The sequence below is a fragment of the Thamnophis sirtalis genome, unplaced genomic scaffold (genome assembly GCF_051295495.1).
Source record: "Thamnophis sirtalis isolate CommonGarterSnake01/CBP01778 unplaced genomic scaffold, rThaSir2_p1.2 scaffold_11, whole genome shotgun sequence".
In the NCBI taxonomy this organism is placed as follows: Eukaryota; Metazoa; Chordata; class Lepidosauria; order Squamata; family Natricidae; genus Thamnophis; species Thamnophis sirtalis.
Genome location: NW_028261391.1, coordinates 28,219,718 through 28,239,171, shown reverse-complemented (window position 1 = coordinate 28,239,171; position 19,454 = coordinate 28,219,718). Strand labels below are relative to the sequence as shown.

Below are 19,454 nucleotides of genomic sequence, written 5' to 3'. Positions count from 1 at the left end.
CATTTATCCTGCCAGGATTTATGGAAGTATTGGAAAGCAGGCTTGTTGTCATGATAACGATGCAGCTTTTAAATCCATTCATTTATGTTGCAAAAAATAAAAACATAGACATTTGCCCTTATGTGAATATCAGCATAGACTTGGGGAAGAAAAGGCTAAATCATAAACTGCTTATATTTTATCCTAGATTGTAAATGGAAGGGTCAGTATTCTGTAAGAGCCTGTGATAAGTACACTGTAAAACTTTTACAGGTTTTCAATTCTTATAGATTAAGGATTAAAATAGTTTTAATCCTTCAATCATTAAATAATTGAGAGATGGACACCACTGCTGAACTACACAAATCTTTTTGGGAAGTGTACCAGCAGATTTTGTTTGGTCTCACTTGTAAGCCACTACAGTTATTTACAAGATTCTGGTACTCCACCTATTTTCATTACTCTGAGTCAAATGGGACAGAGAAACGTTAAAAAAAAACCTTGGTGGTGCATTCATAAAGGTTAGAGCTAGGAGTTTTCAAGATGAAGAACAAGAAAAGTTTTCTGTAATAGGAGACAGATACAGGACTATAAAAACACAACCATTTGAATAAGTAGGAATAAATCCTCCCTTCTTCTTAAAGTGTATATTTTAATAACAATGTGTTTTTCTGACTATTGTTGTCGAGCAGTCTTTGTGGCTCCACAGACCGGTGGTGGTGATGGCGGTGGCAGAAGAAAGGGTAGTTTCAGGTGCACAACCTAATCCCACACATGTGCAAATGGAGATTTATGTGCCATACCCTCACTTGTACGAACCTCATCCCAATAGGCCCTGGACCAGAGATGGTATTCAGCCATTTCTGATAGGTTCCGGAGAACCGGTAGAGAAAATTTTGAGTAGTTCGGAGAACCGGTAAATAGGCAGGCCCTGCCCATGGCCCTCCCAGCCGATCTTCTTTTATTGCCCTGAACAGGAGAACAGAGCTGGAGAGCAGCTTAGTGGGGTGGGGAGGGAATGGAGATTTTGCAGTATCTGCCATGCCCACACAGACATGCCCACAGAACTGGTAGTATTTTTTTTTTAATTCCACTACCGCCCTGGACTGGTATTGGTCTGTGAACCAGGGGTTGGGACACCTGTTGTAGACAACACATCCATTTTTTTAAAAAAAATATACTAGTGGAATAAGTATAAGTAGCAAATCTGGATATTCATTTTAACACTGTACTATAGGTAGAAAAATACAAAAGGCATAACAATTACTTTTGTTAACATGAAATACATTGTAAAACAGGAGCTCATAATGGATACATTATAACTTTATAGTTATTATTTGGAATGGGAACAGGACCTGTCTTAAGTATTCCAGACCAGGTGGAAAACCAGATGGAAGTCGGGTTTGTTTCCAGGTTATGGTTGTTTCTGAAGGCTTTGCTTTTTCAAGCATGTGCAGAGAACCTGGAAGACGATCTTGCATGGTTTTATTAACTGGGCCTGCAGCGTTTGCATGAAACAGAATGCTTACGTTAGGAATGAGAATGGATTCCCGTTTTAACAATTATATATACCATTAAATGTAAAACCACGTAGCCTGATCATATACACGTAGTTGTTCTATGGAGGTCTTGAACCAAGGGACTAAGAGTTGGAGTCACAAAAAATGTGCAGAAAAATGAGAATTCTCAACATTTGTTTCCTTGGAGTTTACCCACATGATGTTGATAAAAGTATTTGTTATTGTTAAGATAAACCTACATACAAATCAGTGGTGGGTTACAGCTGTTAACAATAGCAGTTAGACTTATATACCGCTTCATAGGGCTTTCAGCTCTCTCTAAGCGGTTTACAGAGTCAGCATATTGCCCCCACAGTCTGGGTCCTCATTTTACCCACCTCGGAAGGATCGAAGGCTGAGTCAACCTTGAGCCGGTGAGATTTGAACCGCCGAACTGCAGCTAACAGTCAGCTGAAGTGGCTGCAGTACTGCACTCTAACCACTGTGCCACCTTGGCATACCGGTGCCTGCTGGGAGCACCATGTACCGTTCCGGTATGGTTCTTCCCGAGGGCCCACCCACCCTCTCTCCTTATCTGTATTTGACCCAACCAGGCCATTTGCGCACGTGCACGGAGCATATGGCGCCTGTGCAACACTCTGCTGAGCATCTGGAGGATTGCAGGCGGTGGGTGCGCAGCACATATGTACGTGGTGGACGCTCACCCCCCCTTGCAGGGTACCGATTGCGATGGGATCCGGAACCCACCACTGATACAAATGTATGTTCCAAGAAATACAATAACCATCCATCTCCCTCAAAGACTTATAAAGGATGGCATAAACATATTTTATATAAATTCTGTGGAAGTAGAATTGGTAAATCATGTAACACAATGAATCACAAAGGGTTTTTTTCTGTCCCCTTTCCCTACCTGTAGGAGCAACAGAAGACAATATAAGATATCCTGAAGTTAACATTCTTACCAGCGTGCACAATCCCTCTATGCTCCAAAGGAATTCATATATGTTGTTTTTCATTCTCACTCTATTTCTATGGCTTGTTTACAGAACACATCATAGCCATGAAATCAATCAGTTATCAGCTATTTACATCACTGTCATCATACCATGATAATTACTGGCTCTGATTTTTTTACATCAGCATGATCAATAATGAAACATGAAGGAACCTGTGGTCCACTCTTTAAAGGACCACATATGGAGCAGGCATATGTAAATCTATCACCATCTACTAGTCAGAATCCTACATACGCATTATCTGTGTCTAAAGTAACAAAGTCTTTAACTTTTTGTTTCTTGCTACCAATTTCTTATCTACATCATTATACACCGAGGAGTCACATTTTACCTAATTTTTACAGTTCATATTCTGGTTGCCATTCAAACTTTTCCTGAATTAAAAATAAAAAAGAGGTCAAGAGCTCATCTGAAGAGACCCTAGATGATGATCTTTTTTCATTCTGGACTGAAAAGTTAAATTCATCTTTCTTGCAGTTATAGATTGAGATGAATTTACAGTTCTTTATTTGAATGCATGCATTGGTCCTTCACTCTGTAATTGTATTGGGATCTTAATTATTATTGCAACCACAGCTTTCCTTCAAGGCTTAAGACCACAGGAAGGGAAAAGAATCCCTTTGAATTTCTCTTTCTCTTTAAATATGCATAACTGGATTGTAAATATTTCATTGGTTCTCCTGCATCATGTTACCTCACTGGGTTGTGCTGTTGCCAAAACCTGTGTTACATGAACTACTGGGAGATTTTATTAGTGAAAAGTTCAAGCATAGTGGAGTCTTTCCTCTCAGTTGGACTTAAATTAACTCCACAAAACCAAGAATTGGGAATACTGGAAATATTAGTGGAAAAATGAGGATCTTTTGAATCATAGTTTGTGTTGTTTTCTCAATCTGCAGATCTTATTTCTTTTGCTTTCTAGTCACTTAAAATATTTTAAACTGCAAATAAAGCGATTTAATCAACATTTTAAAAATTGATATATAATTTGGTGTGGGATAGCTGCTAGGAGCCTGATTTTGCTAACACAATTGAAATATTACATAGTGAAATTCTTCTTTTAGCACATAAATAAGAATATTCATTCCTCAGAGTGTTTTATAATAGCTACTTGGATATATTTTTTCCCCCAGGAGGTTGACCAAATTCTTTCCATTTCACAAATACTACCTTTTTGAGGGAACTAGAAAGTGCCAAGATGAAAGTATTTTGATTTCATGGCGCAAGCAACAAAAATCATGCAGGCTTGAAGACTGCATTAATGAAGCATTTCATCTATGATTGTTCCATGATGGGAAGAGAGTGGAGTGAACTTGTGAATACTTCTAGAGAACTCCTCTACCAAATTTTCACACATGCTATTTAAAGAGACAAGCTGCAAGGTGTAAGAGAGAAATTTGACTTCATTTTTAAGTGTAACACTCTTTTTTTTTTAAAAAAAAAGAAGAAGAAGGTGGAGGGTGGTGGTGGGGAGAGAGAGATTTGAAAGGCTTTTCAGCCAAGCTGCAATTTTCACCTTTAATGAGAAGTTAGCTGTCTCAGACTAAAGGGAAGACATGGCATGAACTACCCTTCAGTTTGATTGCACTCAATTGTCCTTTAGAATCTTGTTAGCAGGAATTTTCTCAAGCATTTTTCAGAATGATCAGGAGCTGCTGACGTGAGATTTCTCAGGTGAAGTGTGCTTGAAGGATGCAAACCTTTTTTAATGGAAGCCTGACATTTCTGAGTTTTCCTCTTGTTGAATAAATAGCACCGATACATACCTGCAGACTAGAGCAGGCAGTGTAGTATAATCAATATCAAATACCTATGAAGACATATGCAGATTCAAATTTATATATTTTACTCGACATCCCATTCTAGTCTACCTCCATTCAGAGCAGAAATTAAAATGGACTTTCACCTTCCCATTTAATCATATTACTGATTGCTATATGAGTATTATTTCTTTTTATACTTTTATATATCAGCACTTACCTTGAGAAGCCATGAAGCTGCCTGGATCACTTCTTCAAAGTAATCAGGGTTAAAGAAAAGAGAAAAAAAATGTGTTTCCTGGTTGCAAAAGACAGAAGGGGAAAGGGGAAAAGCACAGCATGCAGAAAGTTCAGATAATGTCTGTCTACTTCAAGTCAGGTTGCAAAAGAATAGCATGGAAACACATCACCTTTCTTATATTACTGATTCCTGCATTTTGCTGGTATGAGCAACAGGGGGAGATAATGCCTGGACTTGAGAAAAAGAATTCTGCATCTGTGTGAATAATGAAAAGAAAGAGGATGCATAAACAATCATATTTAACAAACTAGCTGTTGTATTAATGGCTATGGGATTAAATCTCACTTGCATATCGTATGCTGTATTTTGCTTTTACATTATCCGCTATCTACTTCAATATTAAGATGCATGAATTAAAGAAAGATGATGTCACAATGTTTTCTATGGGAACAGAAGAAAAATGTGCGTGTATGATGGAGGTTTATCCGCCTGTCAGTCAGCTTTTATCAAAGGAGATTGTTCCTTGGCAGAAGAAAATCATACACAGAAAACTGCTTGTCTTGCAATGGAAATAGAATTCAGATACAGAGATATTTCTTCAGAATCTAGACACTAAATTATAAAACTAATGGTCATCTGAAAAGCATTAGGAAAAAAATAACCTTGAGTTGCCAGCTTATATTTCTAACTCATAATCAAGTTGCCATGGTGATTGTGTCCATGTCTGACTCACACAGCCATGATTCACAAGTGACCACAAAAAGGGCAATAGAAGAAAAGGCTGTCATGTAAATCCCAGCAGGTTGAAAGTCATTGTTAACTAACATTGATAGTTATCTATACATGTTCAAGCTCATTTTATGATGTCTTTTTAGTTGTTGCTCAGGATAATGATGTCTAAATTGTATTTTCATGTGGCTGATGGCAAAACTACAGTTTAAGCCTTTTGCCCCATTTATTCAGAAAAATAGCCTGTGGCTTGAGATTCATCCTTTTATATACTGAAAAATTCAGGACATACACTAATTTTAATTTATAGAATTTGTTAGTACAAGATTCCACTCAAGATTGATGGATACTTTACTTATGCCATACATTAGTATATTAAGACAGTTGGAAACATTTCTATGCAACATAAGATGTGTTGACTACACATTTTAACGATTAATGACAAATTAGACATTTTTACAGAAAGCTAATATATTAGTAGGTCCCATTAAAAGAAAGCATGAAGCCCTGATCAATATTTAAACTCCTTAAGAAGGGTTTCATGTGTGTTTGTGTGTGTGTTTACACACATAAGGTAAATATAAAGGTTCCCCTCGCACATATGTGCTAGTTGTTCCCGATTCTAGGGAGTGGTGCTCTTCTCCGTTTCAAAGCTGAAGAGCCAGCGATGTCCGAAAATGTCTCTGTGGCCGAGTGGTCAGCTTGACTAAATCCCAAAGGCATACAGAGCACTGTTATCTTCCCACAAAAGGTGGTTCCTATTTTTCTACTTACATTTTTGCATGCTTTCAAACTGCTAGGTTGGCAGAAGCTGGGACAAGTAACGGGAGCTTACCCCATTATGCAGTGCTAGGGATTCTAACTGCCGAACTGCCGACCTTTCTGATTGACAAGCTCAGTATCTTAACCACTGAGCCACCATGTCCCTGATACACACACACACACACACACACACACACACACACACACACACACACACACACATCAATAAAATTTAATTATTTGGTGTAAATAGACGGAACATGATTTTATAGTTATATTTCTAACCCCAAAAGAATATCATGTGGCACAATCTGAGCTATGCATAAAAGGCTGAAGTATATACAGTTTCTGACCTTGCATATAGAAATAAGAGAGGAGAAAAACAATGAGGCTTTTAACATAGCATGTAGAAACAATTTAAAAAGTCCTGTTTTTTTTTAATACATATTTATCAGTTTATTTTCTGTAAAAATGTCTAATACTTTTTTTTTCTCCTTGAAAACCCCAACCTTTCATCTGAGACTCTAGGTAATTACATCAGTCTTTTCTTTTCTTAGCTTTGGTCCAACAACGTGGACATATTTTAAGAGGAGAAGCAATATTTTTATCCCCCAAATAAACAGAAGGCATTAGACAATCTTTGTTTATGTGATAAGCAGTCCCTGTCCTTCCTAAAGAGATGGACTTCATCTGCCTTATCTGACAGGCTAGCTGGCTGTTTGTCATTTTGCTTTATTTCTTCCTCTCTTTTTTATTGTTCCTCTTCTTCGCTCCTTCTTTGGTTAATAAAAAAGGAATTCTGAAGACGCATCCCAATAAACACCAAGTACTAAAGAAAAAAACAAGAAAGATCTCTCACCATCATGCGTATAAGCTGCCAGGAACTAGAATTATGTTCCAGATCAGGCTGTTTTTGACATCAGGAATCCTAACATCTGAAGCCCCAGAAGGGATAGAGTGGAGCAGCTGAAACCTCCATCTAATTCTCTATTGTAAGGCATAAGTTTAAAACAGTTTGACAGATGGTTTAAATTTCTTCCTGCATTAAATGCTTTGGAAAAGGAAACTAAATTTAATAATAAATAAAAAAAGGAACAGAAGAAAGAAACATGAACAACTCCCCATTTTGGAAAACTCAAAGGTTTGTTCAAGTTGGACTATTACAACCTAACCTTAGATTAATCTCTCTTGAGAAAGGATATTTGGTGAGGAAATTATATAGAAAAGAAGGATGAGGCTAGAATTAGTATAAGATTTGGTCTGAGAATTTAAAGTGCAAACAAGAGGAAAGAGACAAGTTCAATATCATTTTTATTTCAAAAGAGGATGTCTTTTTAAAAAAAACAGGCTAAAAAGACTTGCTTGGATTAAACCAACGAATCAGATCCTTCCCATATTTTTTAATGTTCAATTAATTCTTTTAAAAATCAGCTGGGAAATATAGGATCAATTTGAAACAATTATATATTTTTAACAGTTTGTACACTGTCTTTCCAAAGAATTTTTTTCCAGATTTAGTTTACAACAGTGAAGAGCAGAGGATTCATTTGCTTTTGCCGAATGTAATGAAACATATGTAAACTATTCGCTATAACTGGGGAAAAATGGCCTATCAAATGAGAGGTTATATATGAATTTGTGCAAGCTGCATTTAAGGATCCAGTTCAAAAACTGACCTTTTTGTATTACACTTAATATAAGTCAGGGAATATTGGTTCCTCGGTAAGCTTTGTTCCTAAGCCTCTCAATCTATCAGAATCATTCAGCACAGACAGAGAAGGTTCTTATTATGGGATTTGCAGCTGAAACATGTTTTCCTAATGGAGTGATTTACAATTTGAGGTGTCAGAATGGTTGTTATCATGGGCAGCTGATGCTCATTTGATTGTTTCAAGCATGCTGTAGGTTCTTTTTTCCCCTTTTTCAGCAAAGATAATGTAAAAATAAAGACCAGTATAGGAATTGTGGGGAGTGTCAATATGTTTATTTTTTCCCCCTTCCAAAATGATTTCTCTCTTTATTCTTACCTTATTCCAATGGTAGGCTTGCTTTTTGACAAATGATCAGTAATAGAAAAGTAAATTGCTTTGGCCTGCACGGTTTTGGAGGGTCTCTGTGTGCAGTAAAAGAAGCTGCTAGTCTACAAAACCAAGTGTAAAAAATTGAAGTAACAAATCTCTTTGCCACATAAAAAGGCCCTTCTTCTGAAGGAAAGACCAAACATTATGATCAAAATGGAGAAGAGGGGGGGAAAAGTTGTGTAATAGGGAAAGTGGATCACAACAAAAAGAAAGACAATTATGCTTCTGAAGTCATGCCAGACATTTTCAATAACATATTTTTCTCTAAAATAGTTACAATAATAATACTACCCTTTTATGTTTTCAGAACACGTTTACTGCTTATAAGGTAGAGGATAGAAGAAGATTATCTCCACAACAATGGCTTCCCTGGTTCAGCTAGACTTCCAAAAACATTTGGCACTCACAAAAAGCTCCATTGTCAAGGAGGATATAGAAAGCTATAATACACTGTCTCTCATTTCAGCCATATTCCTGTTTTCTTCAATAAACTTTGGTTCAAGATCTATTATGTCGACAGTCTATTCTATAAGATAACTACTGCTTCCAAACGATTCCAGATCAAATTAACTGCCCATTTTCTACATTAAGATCCATTCATGCCTGGGGTCAAATAGTTTCAATAGAGGCTTACATAGGAGTCCAGTCAATCATAGCCTAAACTGCAAAAGGAAGGGATCATAGCTTGGTACATGTCTTACATGAAGTACTAGATTAACACTTGATATCTACAGTTAAAAGATTGTGATGAGAAGAAAGAGTTGTCAATACTTGGTTAACTGGACAATTAGGGAGAGCATAATGTGTTTTTCAAGTATGTTTGTAGGTTCATCCATATATAACATTTTAGCTGCTTTAGGCACAGTTCTTTTGGTACTTCCTAGGCCAACTACCCCAGTCTGTTTTCAATACATGCAAATGCTACTTTAATTGTAAATATAATAGAAGGAAGCAGTTACACAGCAAAAGAAAGTGTGACTATCTGAATTTCCAAGAACACTACTGGATTATATATAGACCTAATAGTCTTGAGAGGCATTTTGATGTAGGGGTTAAAGGTACTAGGGTAAAAAAACTGGGAGACATTGAGTTCTAGTTCAGCCTTAGGGACAAAACCTATGGTGATTTTGGCCTAGCCAGTTTCTTTCAAAAGGCAGTGGCAAATCATTTCTGAAAGTGTTGCTGAGAAGTAAACTTGTTTGTAATAGTTTATAGTTTTATAGTTTTATAGTTTTATTAGAATTTGTAGGCCACCCTTTTCCCTGAGGGGACTCAGGGCGGCTCACATAAAACTAGGAAGGGGGGGATACAGACAACAAAATAGAGACATATACTAAAATGGTAAACAACATACATTCATCATTCGGGAGGGGTAACTATCCTTATCCCCAGGCCTGACGGGCGAGCCAGTTCTTCAGGGCTGTGCGGAAGGCTTGGACGGTGGTGAGGGTACGAATCTCTACAGGGAGCTCGTTCCAAAAAGCAAAACTAATTGGGAGATATATGCACACACACAACACAAAGGATTTGAAAATAAACCTTGTGAGTGACCATATCCTCATTCTTACTTTGTAAATTTATCTACCTCTCTCTTACAAAAAAGTAAAGATGTATTGTATTAATATTATCTATTCTGGGGGATTAAAACAGGTATGAGGGAACATCCTAACCACTGTGGACCTTTAGCTTTTGGCCTTCTTATGATGCACTCTTAAAATGTTAACTATTTCTGATGGTTTCTAAAAGATTGGGGACTTTTGTGTCTGAGTGTGGACTAAATCTTGATTGTTCTTCTAGGCAATTTATCCAGTTCTCACCAGATGTTTGATTCTAGTTGTAATTCTGCCTTTGCAGTTTAGGAACTTGTTTCCCGATGTGGCTATATCAGCAACTAGATGTCCTAAAGTGTTCATAAACATTAGTTAGCACTCCAGAAGATTCTCAGCTCTTCCTGAAAGCCCAACATCTAGCACTATAACATAGATAATATTTATATAATCTAATCATGTTATTTTCTTGGTAAAATACAGCTTTGGTTTCTCATTGCCTTTTGCTGCCCAGTGTGAAATTATGCTTTTGTCATTGTCACTAATGAACATCTACCACCATCTATATCTCTATCGCTCAAGTTAGGTGCCTGCTAGTATGGGATCTTTCATGAAATATTAAATGTAGTCAAGATACATTATATATGCTGAATTACCGCAATCTATACAGAAAGTTATCAAAAATTGAAATAAGAGTAGCTTGTCAGGACTTGTTACTGAGAAATCCATAGTGACTTTTAATAATCATTGTATTGTTCCTAAAGTGCTTACCATCCCACTTCATGATATACTTAGAATTTCAAATGTGTACTGAATGAATGGTTGTAAGTTGAGAACTACCTGGTTTCTCACCCAAATTTGAATTTTTATGTATTCTCTGTATTATTATGATTGCCAGAGAAGATCATATAGGCATAGCTGTTTTGTAAATAATGTAGCTGTCAAGCCTGCCACACATTCTACTGTGGGAAACTGGGAGGCGGAATTGTGTGGAGCATGGGAGATATGCAGTCAAAATAACATTCTTTCTCATCATCTTACCCCGGCACCTGGACAGATGTGGATGGGAGAAACCTTCCTTCGTGGCAGTAACTGTTTGAACCATGTGATGGACTTGTGAGTATTGAGTCAGAGTCTTGAACTTTCAACTGGGTGGGGGAAAACCTGGAAGCTTTCAGATTCGGGTTCCCCCAAATGTGCCACCATGGCTTCTCTAATAAATTGGGACTTTGAAGAATCTGTAGCCTTGGGTTCTTATCTAATTTAGGATTCTATTTGGAACCCTGACAATAATATATCCAACAGATGAACTTCCACAAAAGAATCACATACGTTTTATTTCTGAATGCAAATTATCTTTTTTTACTGCATAGTTTCCTATGAAACTAAGTAATTAACTTCCACAAGTTTTTCCTATCAAAGCCATCTATGATTTGATTTTAGAAGCTGGCACTAATGACCAGTGACCTGAAGTACTGAGGTTTCTGAAGACTTTTCCTTGGGGATAATTGCTATCCTTTCACCAGAATGTCTTTCTACTGGAGGATCAGCACTTTCACACAATTCTTCACAATCACTTTCACACAATCCTTCAGTTGATAAATTACAGGATTGCAGCCAGAAATTCTTGGCTAATAATAGCAGCAGAGCATAGAAGTATATAATTTTCAAAAAGCAAAACTTCAGAAATATGAACTTTAAACTAGTACCAAATATCAAATTCAATTCCACTTAAACTATTCTGGGAAATATCTTCCATTTGGCTTTATTTATTTGGAAGTGAGAAAATATGTCTCATAAAATACTTTTAAAGCAGGCATGTGCAATTTTTTCTGAGAGGATTAAAAAAAAAATAACACCTGTAGTCACAGAATCGGGTAATGATATTACAACATCACTGGGGGGATGAAAATCTGAAATTTGGGTAACATTTTTATTATTCTAGAGGCAATGTTATTAAACTAATATAGATTGCATAAGCCTATTGCATGATAAACACCTCTGCTTATTTTGTTCTCTGTTCTACAATACAATACAATACAATACAATACAATACAATACAATACAATACAATACAATAGCAGAGTTGGAAGGGACCTTGGAGGTCTTCTAGTGCAACCCCCTGCCTAGGCAGGAAACCCCATACTGTTTCAGACAAATGGCTATCCAAAATCCTCTTAAAGACTTCCAGTGTTAGGGCATTCAGAACTTCTGGAAGGAACTTGTTCTACGCATGAAGTTAAATTTCAGTACTGAAGTTTAGAGACATCCAAGGACTATAAAATATGAGTCCCATAGGAAACTAGCTGATACTCTTGACTTAAACAGTTGGGTTATTTGATTTTTTCTTTTTTGTGCTTTTAAAAAATTAAATAATGACCTTTACAATTGCAAAACTAGGTTTTATATATTTATTTCACCATTCTTTGTGAGTTCAGATAATTTGCTTTGATTATTGACTTTCAAAAATAGAATTGTCAAGTGTTCTACCTAGTCACTTCCTGCAGAGAGTGAAGCTCCATGGCAAGGTCCTTTCAGCAGTTCCAGGGAAAGCTCCACACCCATTTGGCTACTCAGGTGACACAGACAAACCTCCAAGTGGCCTAAATTACTTTCTAAAAGAATGCAAATGATCAGCTATCTGCAAGGAATATAAATTCTTCAGTTCCTCACCATTCAGTCAGAATTAAGGAAGCTTCTTGGGTGAGAAACAAAACACCTTCCAAGAAAAACAAGAAAGTGCAGTTGCCTCTTGAAAAAGTGCCTTTGGGACATGATGCAGATTACATTTGTTATTGTGTACAAACTTGATTTAAAAGGTATGTTATCAAACCAGGATCTTTTTTCTTACTGCCAAAATAAGAATTAAAGAACAACTAAAACTAAGGGGGATATAATACGAATAGGATGCAACCTTACATTTGGGAGGCAGATTGATGAAATCCCACCATACAACGTAAAATGAATTGCAAAGTAGGAGTGTCTGCTCTACAGAGCCTTTAGTGTTGCTGTGGTATGACTAGGAATGATTCTAATTCCCACTTTCTTCATATTGCCTAGCAAGCAGCATACTTCTTGAATCATAAGTATTCAAAGAGATTCCAGTGGCTAGTCCTTCTGCTATCTGCAAACACTTTTACAGGCACTTCTCTCAGTCATATACTAAGATCTCAAGGGTTCACTCCAGTGGTGAGTTTCAAAATGTTTTAGAACCTCTTCTGTAGGTGTGGCCTGCTTTGTGGGAGTGGCTTGCCAGCCATGTGACTGGGTGGGAGTGGCTTGCCAGCCATGTGACTGAGTGGGCATGGCCAACTTGTAAATGTGATGAAACTCACTTAACTATGCTCTTGCTTAGCAACCAAAATGTTGGCTCAGAAACTCCAGCATTTGAAGCACACAAGCTGTCAAGTTACAAGACTCTTGCACCCCTAACCCTTTAGGAAAAAAACCCCAGGGGTGTTCAAACTTGGCAGCTTTAAGACTTGTGGACTTCAACTCCCAGAATTCCTCCTCTCGCTCTTCATCTTGATGATGTGCGGACAGGCGGGAGGAGGGAGCTGGAACCAGTTCTAAATGGCACTGTAGATTTGTAGAACCTCTTCTATATAAGAGGTTAGAATTGGCAGGAATCCACCCCTGGTTCACTCATCTCTAAGCAAGAGTGCTTATGAGTTTTGCCATTTTGAACCATACTGTTTTTAAAAGAGCTAAATGTAAAGAAAATGCATGAAGCTGTCACCTATGTGCTTTGCTACTAGGTGGGGACAGACTGCCATGGATTGTGGGAGGGAGGAATGAAGAAAGTAGAGGCTGTACTATCCTTGGGAAATAGAAAGTAGAGGCTGTACTATCTTGATATGGTGCCTCAAGGTCACCCAGCTGGAAGAAAGAGGGAACTGCTTACCAACCTGCACTTGGAAAGACTGTTTTGAAAACATCTTGCATTAACTTGATTGGTTACAATGTGAGACAATAAATGGGTGGGTGGGGGGCAAAGCAGAACTTAGTGATTTTGATTCTCAGTTCTGGCTATGCAATATTGCAATATTGCAATATACTTGATCTCTAATAAAACTATTCCTTTTGCAACAAATGGAGCCACCGATTGTTTCTATCTAGTTCAAGTTGTGAACAGTCTGTTAGCTATCCTGGATTTGAAGCTATTGCTTTCTTAAAAAGGTTCCTACCACAATACTATTTTTTCCCTTTTTCTGGCAAATAACTTGTCATATTTATCTAAAAGGATAAAAATATTAGCAAAAACAGTGTTTTATGATTTGCCTGTATTTTGCCTTCTCTGATTCTCTTCCTCTACCTGGTGTGTATAGTAACTTCACTTATGTTAGTCTGTTTGCAGAGGTATTGCAGATAGTCTAATAATTGTAAATGATGCCCCATTATTTTGATTTTTGCTAGCTGCATTTAATTCACATAACTCACTCACTGCTTTTTACAGCATGTTCTTGATAGTTTATCATGGAAGGAATAAAAATCTTTGTTTGGAGCTGAAATCAGGACTTCTTGCAAAACATAAAGAAGAAAATCTTTAAAATAACAATTAACAGTTTATTGCAAATTTTCTTAGTAGCTATAGCTAATTCACTATTTATGTTGGCAATTAACTTAAATGAAGAACTAGGTCACAGTGATAATTTAACCATAGATTTCAAATGGCAGGGCAAAACAAGAGCAAATGTTTAAATCCTACATACTAATCGTAATGAATTTTAGCGAAGGAAAACTTTTTGCTGTGTCTTCATCTTCTGTAATGTCATAAAAAGGATTATGGTCTGAAAATGGCTTTTTCTGAGTTCTGGAATTTCTAAGAGAATCAGCTGACCATTGGCTTTTACTCTATCAAATATTTATTGAATCAGGTTTGCAGTTTAATCCTCAGAATAGTTACTCTTTTAAGATTACCCCAACTTTAAATGCAATGCACAGCCATTTCTCAATGTTGTAGACAAAAAAAGAACTGCTAACAACTTCTTGTGTCCCTTTGTAATCCAAATATACTATCATCCTATGGCAAGGACAGGCTACTAAAGCTTTCTAGATGTTTTGGACATTATATTCCTATAATCTCCAAGCAATATGGCAAATGGTAAGGAAATTAGATTTTAAAAAACCATAGAGAACAAACCAGGTTCCTGCACTAAAGGGACAATCATTCAGCACTGGCTTTAGAGATAGACAAGCAGGATCTGGGCCCTAGAGGCCAAATTTAAGGAAGCAGCAGTGAGTCAATGCCAATGAACATGCATGCTGAATAGTTTATGGCAGAGGAAATACAAAAATCTACCAGTAAATATCTTCACACATGCCTTCCTTATGATTGTGCAGATTGTCATGTAGTTTATAAATCTATTTCTTCTCCAATTAAACTGCAATTATATATTAAAGCTTCCAATCAGATGCATTTTTGTTCTAATAAAAATTAACAAAACATGTTTTTAATGCATAGAGTTATCAAATTCCTTAAGTGCTAGAGTTCTTTTCAGTCTCTTGATTGGGATCAAGTGTAGATCAACCATGAATAAGTACTGCAATTTTTAGAAGAATCAGACATTATTTTTGAAAGCAATAAGTTGAGTGATGTGAAGGAGCATCAGAGACATTCTTTGTCTGGAGGATTGTTTAACCTTGGGCCACAATAGGAATTTGGTTAAAAAAAATAAAGTAGTTCAATGGCAAAATCCATGCTTTCCATGTTGAAAATCCATATTTCTAATTGTTAATTAATTAATTAATTTTTAACCTGCCTCTATTGGTGACCCAAAGCAGCGTAATCATAATACATGTTCCTTCTGTTTTGCTCACAACAACAATCCTGGGAGGTGAGTTAGGTTTAGGATGATTGGCCCAGGGTCACCAAGCTGGTTTTCATGCCTGTGGGACTAGAACTCATGATTTCCAGGCTTCTAGGTCAGCTCCTTAACCATTACACCAAACTGGCTCTTGAGTCTAATTTTATGCAATTACCACAAAAGGTTCTGTTAGGTTGAGATAAATAATAAATAATAATAATAATAATAATAATAATAATAATAATAATAATAATAATAATAAAAACAAAAACAAAAAACCCATGGAAGAAATCTAAGTTAGGACCAAAGAGTAAATTACATCTTAAGGACAAGATCAAGTTAATGGACTGAGGAAGAAATGATGACAAATGTTATAAACACATCCTTGAACTTAAAACTGTATTCGTTCTCAAGAAAAAAATAACTAGAAATCCCTATTAATACTGTTATGCAGAAAGACCAATAATAGCTGGATACAAGAGACTCAGGAGACTGACGTGCTTAAAATACCCAAATATGGAAACAGACAGCAAAGAAGTCATGGGAAAGACCTGGGTTCTAGCAATATCAGGACTCCAGAGAATTCTCTGCAGGAAGTCCCAAGACCACTAATTTTCAGGACTTAGCATAGCATTGTCCCATTTGGAGTATGGACTCCAAACTTAGTGTCTGCTAAGAGTAATGGTCTGTTAAGAGTAGATAATGATTTACTGTTAGGTTATCAAGATTTCTGTTCTTCTTGCATCCACAATTGTAATTCTACTGACTCATCACATTTATCCACATTAAAATTGTGTCATTCTACAGTTCTATTGCAAATGCAAACTACATTAAAAAAAAACCGACTACATCTCTTTTTTAAAACAAACAAACAAAGTATTGGGAAGATTTAATGACATAATGGTAGCTCGATTAGGACATCAAAATTAATTTCAGTTTCCCTGAGGTGTTGTATTTTAATTAACAATTCCATGATCTTACTCTATTAATTAGCATACTGAAAGAATAATAAGTTTCAGATGAGTTTAATTGTAATAAAGCATTTCATCTCCTAAAAAAATAATAAAAGGAATTAAAAGTCTCCATCCAATTTATTTTCTGCATTTAATAGCAATGTTTAGAGACACTATTGAATGTAGCTGCAGAGTAATCTTTTTTAATTCATAAAAGTTTTATTTTTGGGTGCTTAATTCCTTTCAAATATCTTCCTGATGGCATGTTGATGATATTATTCTGTTCCCCTGCAGTAGTTATTTCTGCTAGACATCACATCAGTTCATTCCTCATAATGTTTTCTCTGCCATTAATGCAGATAACAAAAAGAAGGCTATATAGTCTGTTAAGGAACCTTTTGCACTGATCAGCTCAACTGGCTGTTTTCCATTAACATTCCACCAGAATGAATAGCAGGTTCAAATGGTGCTGATGCATTCCCAGCACAGCAGGTTCACTCTGTCTGAAGATACCTGGTAAATTCAGTGGTCAGTAAGCAACTGATAAATTACCAGGCAAATCCCTGAACATTTTTTTCCTAAGTACAAGGAACAGGATTGCCCATTAAATACTGTGAAATGCACAAGAGACAAACCTATCTCCTTAATTTATCTCCGAATGTGTCCTGTTATTTATTTTTTTCCCATGTGTAACCCACAGGGAAAAGTTTCTGCTCTCAGCAAGATTTTCAGATCTGATCAGGAATTTTTGAATAAACAAGCAGAAATACTGGAACATACCCGGCTCCCATTTATTGTGGAGGAGGGGAGGAGAGTTTCGCCTACATTATAGGTCAATTGAACTCAACCACCAAGTAAAGAAATGCATTTATGAAAGAGACAGGTAACTTTATTGATAGAACAAAAATTTGTCCTGAGCAAATTTTGTGTGCTTATTGTATTAAATGCATTTAATAGAAGAAAGAAGGGAGAAGAAAGGATAAAAGTTGTCGTATTTATCTTTTAAGGTTTAGCTTACTGAGAATAGATGTTACCCAATGTGGCATTTTTCATGTACTTTTTGAACAGTTTATTGTTGCAAGCTATGGCAGATGTCACCAATATACCTTTTCCCCTATTTGAATCATGCTTCCTCTTGAAGTTCTCTTATCCTAAATGACAACATGAAGGAACATGGTTGCCTGAAAGCTTTAGGTGCTGCAACAGGACCAAAAACACTGAAATGAGTTTCCAAGACTCAAAATATAATTTTTCCCCAATAAGGTTGGAGCATGGCATGTACATTCCATATATTAATAGGATCTGTCCACAGAGGAACATTTGACCAAGGCCTCACTCTCCTGTTTTGGCACAGATAATTTATTGCTGTGATTTGACCCAATTCCTCAACCCTTTGTTTCTGCCTCTGGAACTAATTTTTTTGTCCTAACTATTGGGGTGGAATGGGCTTTCCTACACTTTGGACCAATTAAAATTCACTATTCTCTTTCTATCCATTAAGACACAACATAAGTGGTTCCTACTAGTTAATCTGCTCTTAGCACCAAAATCTACACACAGGATAAAAACATAAAACCCAATAGAAACATAAACACTGGTCAAGCTGTAGGTGTGGTGGTGCCCATTCATTCTCCAAAAAAAGCCATTCAAGTCCTGCCTTTTATAGAGACCAATAATAAAAATATTAATCTAATCTTCAGGACAGAGTATTCTATAAAGACTGCTAGAAAAACTTTGCTTGTATACCCTTGCCTCCTTCATCTCTCCTGCATGCTTCAAAAAATTAATACAATTCATGGAGGTCATGAGGCTCAGTGGCTATTAGATTTTATTTTATTTTATTTGTTTGTTTGTTTGTTTGTCAAACATGTACAAGATAACAAGTATAGCAGAGGTGGATTCCTACCAGTTTGGCCGAATCAGTAGTGGTATGGCGGCCTGGGTTGGTGGAACTGGCAGCAACCCAGGCTTGACACGCCCTCGAACCGGTTCCCTGATATCCGTTTGTCACCGCCACCATCTTGTTTTTGCACATGCACAGAATAATTTTAATTGAACTGTGCATGTGCGCCTGAGTAAACCGGCAGTAAAGCTGGCCAGAACCCACCTCTGAAGTTATAGCTATGAACAGAAACATGAACAAAGGAAGTAAATACAGATAAATGGGGACAGTAAGACAGGGACAGTAGGCATGCTGGTGCGCTTATGCACACCCCCTTTACGGACTTCTTAGGAATAGGGTGAGGTCCACGGTAAGACAGTTTGAGGTTGAAGCTGTGAGGGTTTGAGGCTGTAACAATGGAGTCAGGTAGAGCATTCCAGGCACTGACCATTCTGTTGCTGAAATTGCATTTTCTGCAATCGAGTTTGAAGCAGTTTTCCTTCAGTTTGTATCAATGGTTTACCCGTGTATTATTGTGGTTGAAACTGATTTGATTTGATTTGATTTAATGAATTTATAGGCCGCCCAATCCCGAAGGACTCCGGGCGGCTTACAGAAAATAAAATTTAAAAAGTAAAGAGTTAAAAAACGGAGGAAGAACAGATTAAAAAAAACCACATCATGCACCCAGTCTAATCGGGGCTGGACCTCGGTCATGATTGCAGCGTAGATGCTGGTTACTCCCATCCATTGGAGACTAGTGGCTTCCCTGTGTAGTCGGGTGGCACTCTGAGAACAGACTGCTCCATTAGAATACCAAGATCCCTCTCATAATTATTACTGTTGAGCCAGGTACTGGCCATTCTATACCCATGCATTTGAGTTGTTGTTTTTTTCTATTGCTTTTCTAACCATTGAACAACATCTTGGGTAGAGCCCACTGCTTAGGTCTGTTAATATCCTTCTGAATCTTGAGTCTGTCTTCCAAAGTGTTGTCAACTAATGTCATTTCCATGACTGGAAATAAATCCAGACAGAAATGGGTTTACATAATCTGCTTCTTTGAGAGCTCTCTGTAACTCACAGCAACACATTTTATCATATTTATTTATTTATTTATTTATGATCAGTGGATTGCAAAGTAACTGCAATAGTAAGAACAAAATCCATTTAA

The 19,454-nt window shown here is 36.9% G+C and overlaps 1 protein-coding gene across 2 annotated transcripts in view; it reads right to left on the bottom strand.

The window, feature by feature from the left end:
* LOC106538574 (phospholipid scramblase family member 5) overlaps nucleotides 1-19,454 on the bottom strand; it is a 51,997-nt gene that overhangs the window by 10,006 nt on the left and 22,537 nt on the right. Inside the window, exons 2-4 of one of the 2 annotated variants that reach the window (XM_014053091.2) lie at nucleotides 4,689-4,774; nucleotides 4,499-4,576; nucleotides 1,335-1,477 (exon numbers count right to left, since the gene is read on the bottom strand). In XM_014053091.2, coding sequence (XP_013908566.2) covers nucleotides 1,335-1,477; nucleotides 4,499-4,511 — 156 coding nt within the window. In that variant the 5' untranslated portion in view covers nucleotides 4,512-4,576; nucleotides 4,689-4,774. The other variant, XM_014053090.2, reaches the window with a different exon arrangement.